At 49.0% G+C, this 6,915-nt stretch overlaps 1 protein-coding gene across 4 annotated transcripts in view; it reads right to left on the bottom strand.

The window, feature by feature from the left end:
* Positions 1-597: 597 nt before the first annotated feature.
* The window catches only part of SMARCAL1 (SWI/SNF related, matrix associated, actin dependent regulator of chromatin, subfamily a-like 1), a 49,599-nt gene continuing 43,281 nt past the window's right edge, over positions 598-6,915 (bottom strand). For all 4 annotated transcript variants that reach the window (XM_005883384.2, XM_005883385.2, XM_005883387.2 and 1 more), the window contains exons 14-18: positions 6,650-6,752; positions 5,449-5,631; positions 4,247-4,347; positions 3,091-3,187; positions 598-1,748 (exon numbers count right to left, since the gene is read on the bottom strand). In XM_005883384.2, the coding sequence (XP_005883446.1) occupies positions 1,488-1,748; positions 3,091-3,187; positions 4,247-4,347; positions 5,449-5,631; positions 6,650-6,752 (745 nt within the window). In that variant the 3' untranslated portion in view covers positions 598-1,487. The remainder of the gene's footprint in view (positions 1,749-3,090; positions 3,188-4,246; positions 4,348-5,448; positions 5,632-6,649; positions 6,753-6,915) is intronic.

Genomic DNA, 6,915 nt, shown 5'->3' with positions numbered 1-6,915 from the left:
TCAAGCACAAGTGGATCAAGGCTAACAGGATCTTCTTGACGCCAGGCCCTAGAGGCAGAAATTAACCACCATCACTCAGGGAACAAGACTCCACTTAATGACCCTGGTGAGGGAGGCAGAGATGGTGCCAGTGGATTGTGGCGGAGGGGAGGGGGAGTTTGGGGGCTCTAGTAAAAGCCTTTCAGGGGACAATGGATGGCAGGGACAGGAGTGGGATGAGATGAGCCCAAATTTTCTTCATTCAATTGACATTTCCAGAAAACACAGCGGCTATTGGGGTGTATGTGTCTGGGCTGAGCTGCAAAGTACAGAAGGGAAAGGAGTTAGTGTGGAAATCCTTCCTTAAACCCAAAGGTATTCAGTCTCCATATAACTAAATCCAAGTGTCCTTTACTAAATCACACCAAAATGGCCAATGGCTCTCAATAAATTTCAGAAGTACATTTCAGATGGTTTACCTGAAAATATATAGGCTACATGGTATAAATAAAACTTGCTTTGGAGGACCTTGGGGATGAGACAGGGGGGCGGGGGAGGGAGAGAGAGGTAATTTCAGTGATTATATGTTGAAATGTCAATATTGGGTTAAATCAAGTAATGATTTGGTCCCTCTTTATTTTCTGAAACACGCTTAGAATATTAAAATCACACATGGCTTACATTATACTGGACAGTGCTGCTCTAAACCAGGGGTTAGCAAACTATGGTCTGCAAGCCAAACCCTGTCCACTGCCTGCTTTTGCATGCCCTATGTGTGGTTTTTACATTTTTAAGTGATTGAAAATAAATCAAGAGTAATCATTTGTGACCCATGAAAATTATATGAAATTCAAATTTCAGTGTCCATACCAGAGTTTTATTGGAAAAGAGCCGTAATCATTTGTTTCAGATTAGGTATGGTTATTTTCGCACTCTTACAGCAGAAATGTCCTGGCCCACATAAATGTCCTGGCCCATTAAGCCAAAAATACTATCTGGTTATGTACAGAAAAAACTTATCAATTCCTGCTCTACGCCTAGTTCCTTCTTTCTCTTCCTGGGATATGTAACTATTGCCTCTCCCTTGATATGATAGCCTCTGCAAAGGTGTACACTTTCTCACGTGTTTGGTGAATTACTGCCAGCACCCAGAACAGTGCCTGGCACATAGTAGGTGCTTTATAAATATTTTTTGGGTCAATCAATTTTAAAATTTCACATTTTGGGGGATGTGGAAGAAGCACCTCATTATTTAAACAACACAAATAACCACTACTACAACCTACGGTCTCTATTTCTCAACCAGGAAAGCTGAGGTTAATTAAGACCCAAATAAACCCACACATTGTGAGGTTGGAAAGGAAACGCTGACCCTTGACCTGGAAACTCGCTGTGACTAGAGACCAGCACCAGCACCCAGATGATGATAAAAGGAGCACAGGTGTTAAAAACAAAAGTTATATTTTATTAATGAATTCCATGATTTTTAAATGCTTTTTTTGCCCTTCTTATAGGGGAAAGGTAAAGCTGTCCCAGCTATCAAAAAATTCAAATCTCCTTTTCTTCTCTGGACTGCCCGTCGCTGTGTCTCCATCCAGCCAGTCTCCCAGGTCCTGGGAGCCACTTCCCGATGTTCCTGAAGCACTTCCCGATGTTCCTGAAGCGCTTCCCGGGTCAAAGGCCTCCACCGCCTCCAGGAGGTCCTTATCGCTTCCTTCCTCCTCAAAGGACTTCTGGAATAGGTCGTAGATCTTCAGCTGCTTTGGGTCCTTCATCAGAGAAAGAAAAGGAAAGATGAAAGGATCCAGCTCCACCCTGACTCCCTGCCATGTGGCTGGTGGGAGAACACAGGGAGGGGCCGTACATCTCCTGGTGTCGGGCGGGCACTGTGTGAGGGTGAGCGCAGGCCGCGCATCGCTAACACAGCCTTGCTGCCTAGTGTCTGACAGACATCTTCTCTCCTGCTCATTAGATAAAGAAAAAAAAGAGAAATGGTTGTCCTTCCAGATGGGGAGTGAAATCAAAGGCCACTAAGGCCAGCCCCTCGCTGTGCTGGGCTCTCATCACCCTCCATCTGAACAGCAAGGCCAAGGAAATGCCACGCAGGCAACCTGTTCCAGGGAGAAATAACCGTTAACATGCATTCGACTATGGTGATGGTAACAGTATTTGCTAACTTGGAGCAGGCAAATTCCAAGGTCAGGATTGGTATTTCCACAAGAAAAAGACAGCACTTCCGTTCCTGACCAGAAACTGCGAAGCTACCTCCCTGCGTTAGGCTCGACCACTAAGCTCTAGTTACAAACAATTCTCTCGGGAGTCGCCCTCCAGCAGGCAGTACTGCCTGGGTCCTCACTTCCATGTCAACCACCCGAGTGGAAACGCAAGCCTTTGGAAGGGCTTCTTACTCCTAAACGGAGGAGGGAGAGACCGTGGCAGCCTTTGGGCTGGAGCGCTAGGCCAGGGCAGGCTTGCTGGGCCCCAGCTGTCCTCTCCAGAGGCCAACAAGCCTCCTCGCAGCACCTCTGACAACCCTGGCCATGGAAGGAGGCACTGGCCTCTTTCTCTCCTAGGTCATAAGAGGGGCTAGCAAAACAAGGCCTTTGAGTGTGGGCAAATCTCATTGTCCTGTATGCCTCAGTTTACCCCTCTATAAAATGGGAGACACTGAGAACAAAATGCAATGTCCGAGCAGAAATAAGTGGTATTAAAGCAGTACCTGGTTTTGAACATGCCTCATTCTGCGCTGAGGACATGTTCTGGGGGCAGCCCTGCTAGGTGTTGCTATGTACTTTTCACAATAACTCAACAGCTGCACAGGGAGTTTTCTGCCAGTTTGAGATGATCTCATGGAAGGGGCAGTGTGTGGAAGCCCTGGTGTTATGAGAACCTCCGAGGGAAGGTTCTCATACACAGGAGTCAGTGCCATCACTTGTCCATAAGGAAGCACATGTGGACTGGCCTGAGAGTGACTGCAGACCATCATTTCCAGCTCCTGGGTGGGGGCGGTCCCAGGAGTGATTCATGCCTTCCTGCTCAGGCCCCAAGGGCTGGCAGGCCGCTTAAGGCCTCCTTCGGCCCCAGTGGTGAGGAGCCATGTGCTGCTGTTACCTTGTAGATGTAATCAGTGGCTTCTGTCATTTCTGAAAAATTGGCCTCGGAAACCCCGGCTTCACCCAGAACTTTAATCTTCTCTTGGATCAAGGGCCTGTTGGGAAGAAACGAGCCGCAGTGAATCCAACCGGCACAGAACGCAGATGAAAGCGGACCACCCTCCTTGTTCTTAGGGGCAGTGACATGCTTGCTGCTTCACATTGTCGCATCTCTCAAGGCACAAACGTCCACCTGAAGTACCTGCCTCCTCTCAACTGTAAACCAACCAATTTCGTACTCGTATCATCAGGCTCAAAATTCTTTCTGCTAGAAGATGTGTAGGAAATAGATGCTGCCTCCCTGCAACATTTTGAATCTGGTGCTGTTATGAGCTGCCCAGTTAACCAACCCACTAAACCAGTGGTTCTCAACCTTCTGGCCCTTTAAATACAGTTCATGTTGTGACCCAACCATAAAATTATTTTCGTTGCTACTTCATAACTGTAATGTTGCTACTGTTATGAATCGTAATGTAAATATCTGATATGCAGGATGGTCTTAGGCGACCCCTGTGAAAGGGTCGTTCAACCGCCAAAGGGGTCGCGACCCACAGGTTGAGAACCGCTGCTCTAAACCAAGAGAAGGAAGTAGGGATAAGCTACACGTGCTGTAGAGTTAAGACCCCTCAGTCACGAGGCTGGAAACAGATGAGCGGTGGAAACTGAGAGAATCAGGACACTTACTATCAGGAAGGGAGAAATGGGAAGGGCATGTTGGGATTTTTGCTTAGGTACCAGACATGAGCCCCCAGCTGTGCTGATGAAGCACCACCTGGCCCAGGGTGAGCCACTTTCTCCCGATGGCCCAGCAGCTGTCCCAGCCTCGTCATAAAGGGGGAAGGAGTCTGCACCCTGTCTCAGCAAATGCCGCATCACCATCAGTCTCCTCCCCTGTCTCAGGTCAGTAGGGAAGGAGCCACACCCCCTTATTCCTGCATGATTTCCTCATGCACCCTGCAGGTCCCCAGTGAATGCTGGTGGGAAGCTGGATGTGCTCATGCTGAAAGTGGGAGGAAGCCCTTAGCAAAAGCAGAAGCCCTTAGGGAGAAAAGGAAATACATCCTCGGTGTCCACCCTTGCTCAAGCCCAACCGCTGGGCCAGTGGCCAGCTGTACCAGAGGTAGTCGTCAGCCGTGCCTCTCGCCACCAGGTAGTGGATGCCCACGGAGTTCGACTGTCCAATGCGGTGCACCCGGTCCTCGGCCTGCATCAGCACCTGCAAGGCCCGGGGGTCAGGGTATGTAGGGCAAGGCCTGAAGCGGCTCAGCCCACCACAGCAGGCAGCGCCTGGCCCCCAAGTCCCAGCACAACCCTTCTTCCTCTAAGGATTTCACTGCCGTGCCTCGTGGCGGAGGACCTGCCGGCCTCTACCTACAAATGACCTGTCATCTGACCAAAGACAGAACCAAACAGAACACCGGTTGGCGAACTAAACCGCAGCTGGAGAGCTGTGATGGCCTCGTGTTGGGCCCGGAGCTCGGTGCTGTGAAGGGGGAGCGAGCCTCGGTTCTGCCATCAGGCTGGGATGAAGGGCAAACGAAGGAAACTGGCACATTCCATTCTTCTCTCCGTGAAATAAGAACAGTCATCTCCCAGCTAAATCAACACTGCACCAAAGGGAGAGGCCAGCTGTGAGGGGCAGGGTGGCACTTACATGGGGTGGCCCTGAAGGAATAATGAAAACCAGGAGCCTGTTTCCATTACAAAGTGCATTCCACCTGAAGCCCACCCATCATTAGAGCGGTCGCCATGTGTGGCCAGTGAGAGCCACAGTATGTGAGAACGTGCGAGGAGAAACAAACTCTTTCTGGAGCTCAGGAGAAAATTTTATGAGTCCAAAAAAATGCCTTCTATCTGCTGACACAGCCGTTGGCTGAGCAGACAGGGCCAGTGACTATGTTCAGGGAACACCACAGCCGTTGCCCTGTTGTGGCCACACTGGCGAGAGCAGCTTACAGCAATGGCTAATAAAAGGGACACAGAGGCCTGGGCTGAGGCCTGGTGCCATTATGAGCTACCCTCTTTGGTGACAGCTATGCATCCTTCTAGCCTTCTAAAACTTGTTTCCCCGTTGATAAGATAGTGTCAATACTACTACATAGGGGGTTGTGAAGATCTAAGAGCTAGCCATATAAGTCTTTAAGTGAAGACTGACATGTGGAAAGTAAACGCTCTTGAGGGCTAAGTAAATGCATCTTGGAAGATGCATTGGCCCCAGGGACAGCTTGCAGACACCTTGCCTTACCCACCAACACTAGCTCCTCCCTCCTGCAGCTATGAGCATGCCAGGGGGCTTCACGTCTTCTGCGCCCCTTACCCCTGGGTTCCAAAACAACTCGGCGAACACCACCAGGTCGGCCGAGGAGAAGGTGAGGCCCATGTTGGCGGCGGTGATGGACAGCACGGCCACAGCGTGCCTCTCGGACAGCTGGAACTGCTGGCACAGCTGCTCCCGGTCTGCGGAGGAGGTGGTGCCATCGATGCGGATGTGCTGCACCTTCTGCGGGAGCAGCGTGGGAGGCGTCAGGACGGAGGTTATAGGCGGAGAGGGAGGAAGGGGAATGGAACAGAGTGCTACTGAGGTATTTTATTACTTGAACTATAAACTTTGAAATACATACAGCAAAACTTTCCATTTATTCAATCTGGATGGGGAAACAGGAGTCTGTTGTATATTTCTCTATACTCTTTCGCATATTTAAAATAGTACGTAAATGTAAAAGATGAAGGAAGACAAAAGGTAATCTATGATCTCAAATTTAACAAAAAATGAAAAAGGGGTGAAAATATGTGTTAAGTTTTCCTAGGAAATCTTCTAGGAAGATTTTCACCCGATTTACTGAGGGCCACAAAACTGTACTGAAGTCTATGCAGGGCCGTGTGCAGTTAACAAAGCCACCTCAACAGTGATAAGGAGGAAAAAAGGAAGAAAGTGGACACTGATAGAGATACTTGTCTCCACATAGAAAGACGATTTCTGCTACCTCATCTCTTGTCAATTTTCTAATTATTTACACAGAATGATGGAAGACCCACTGGGAGATGTTCCCAAAGCAAGATTCTTGGGCTATCTATACAGAGTATGGAGGAAGTTAAATGCACTGCTGGAATATTCTGACCCGCCCTGTGGTTTTACAAGCAAGAATGATTCTTCAGAAACATTTAGCAATGCTTCCAGAAACCATCCTCTCACTTTTTTTTAAAATATATTTTATTGATTTTTTACAGAGAGGAGGCGAGAGGGATAGAGAGTTAGAAACATCGATGAGAGAGAAACATCGATCAGCTGCCTCCTGCACGCCCCCCACTGGGGATGTGCCGCAACCAAGGTACATGCCCTTGACCGGAACCGAACCCGGGACCCTTGAGTCCGCAGGCTGACGCTCTATCCGCTGAGCCAAACCGGTCAGGGCCATCCTCTCACTTCTTTGCTGACCTGACCTCCACCTGCTCAGAACAACTTAGCAGCCGCCACAAACAATAAAAGCATCTGGTGTGGGCTTTCAAAGGAAGCTTACCTTTCTCTCTAGCTCTTTAGTAATTGCATCCAGAACCACCTTGTGGTGTGCAAACACTAGAAACTTCTCTCTTCCACTTTCCAGCAGATCCAGGATATATTCACTGCATTTGAAATGACAACACAAATTAAACATCTGCTTATCCCGCTGAGGTTAATTACTGACAAATGACTGTTCGTTCCTGTATCAGACACCTTTGGGGTACCTGCCCTGCCTGGCCCATTCTCTCCCTTCCCTGAGAGCTCACTTCTCCCCCTTTCCCTCAT

Source organism: Myotis brandtii, unplaced genomic scaffold (assembly GCF_000412655.1).
Source record: "Myotis brandtii unplaced genomic scaffold, ASM41265v1 scaffold79, whole genome shotgun sequence".
In the NCBI taxonomy this organism is placed as follows: domain Eukaryota; kingdom Metazoa; phylum Chordata; class Mammalia; order Chiroptera; family Vespertilionidae; genus Myotis; species Myotis brandtii.
Note: the sequence above shows the minus strand (reverse complement) of the source record. Positions and strands in the feature narration are given on the sequence as shown.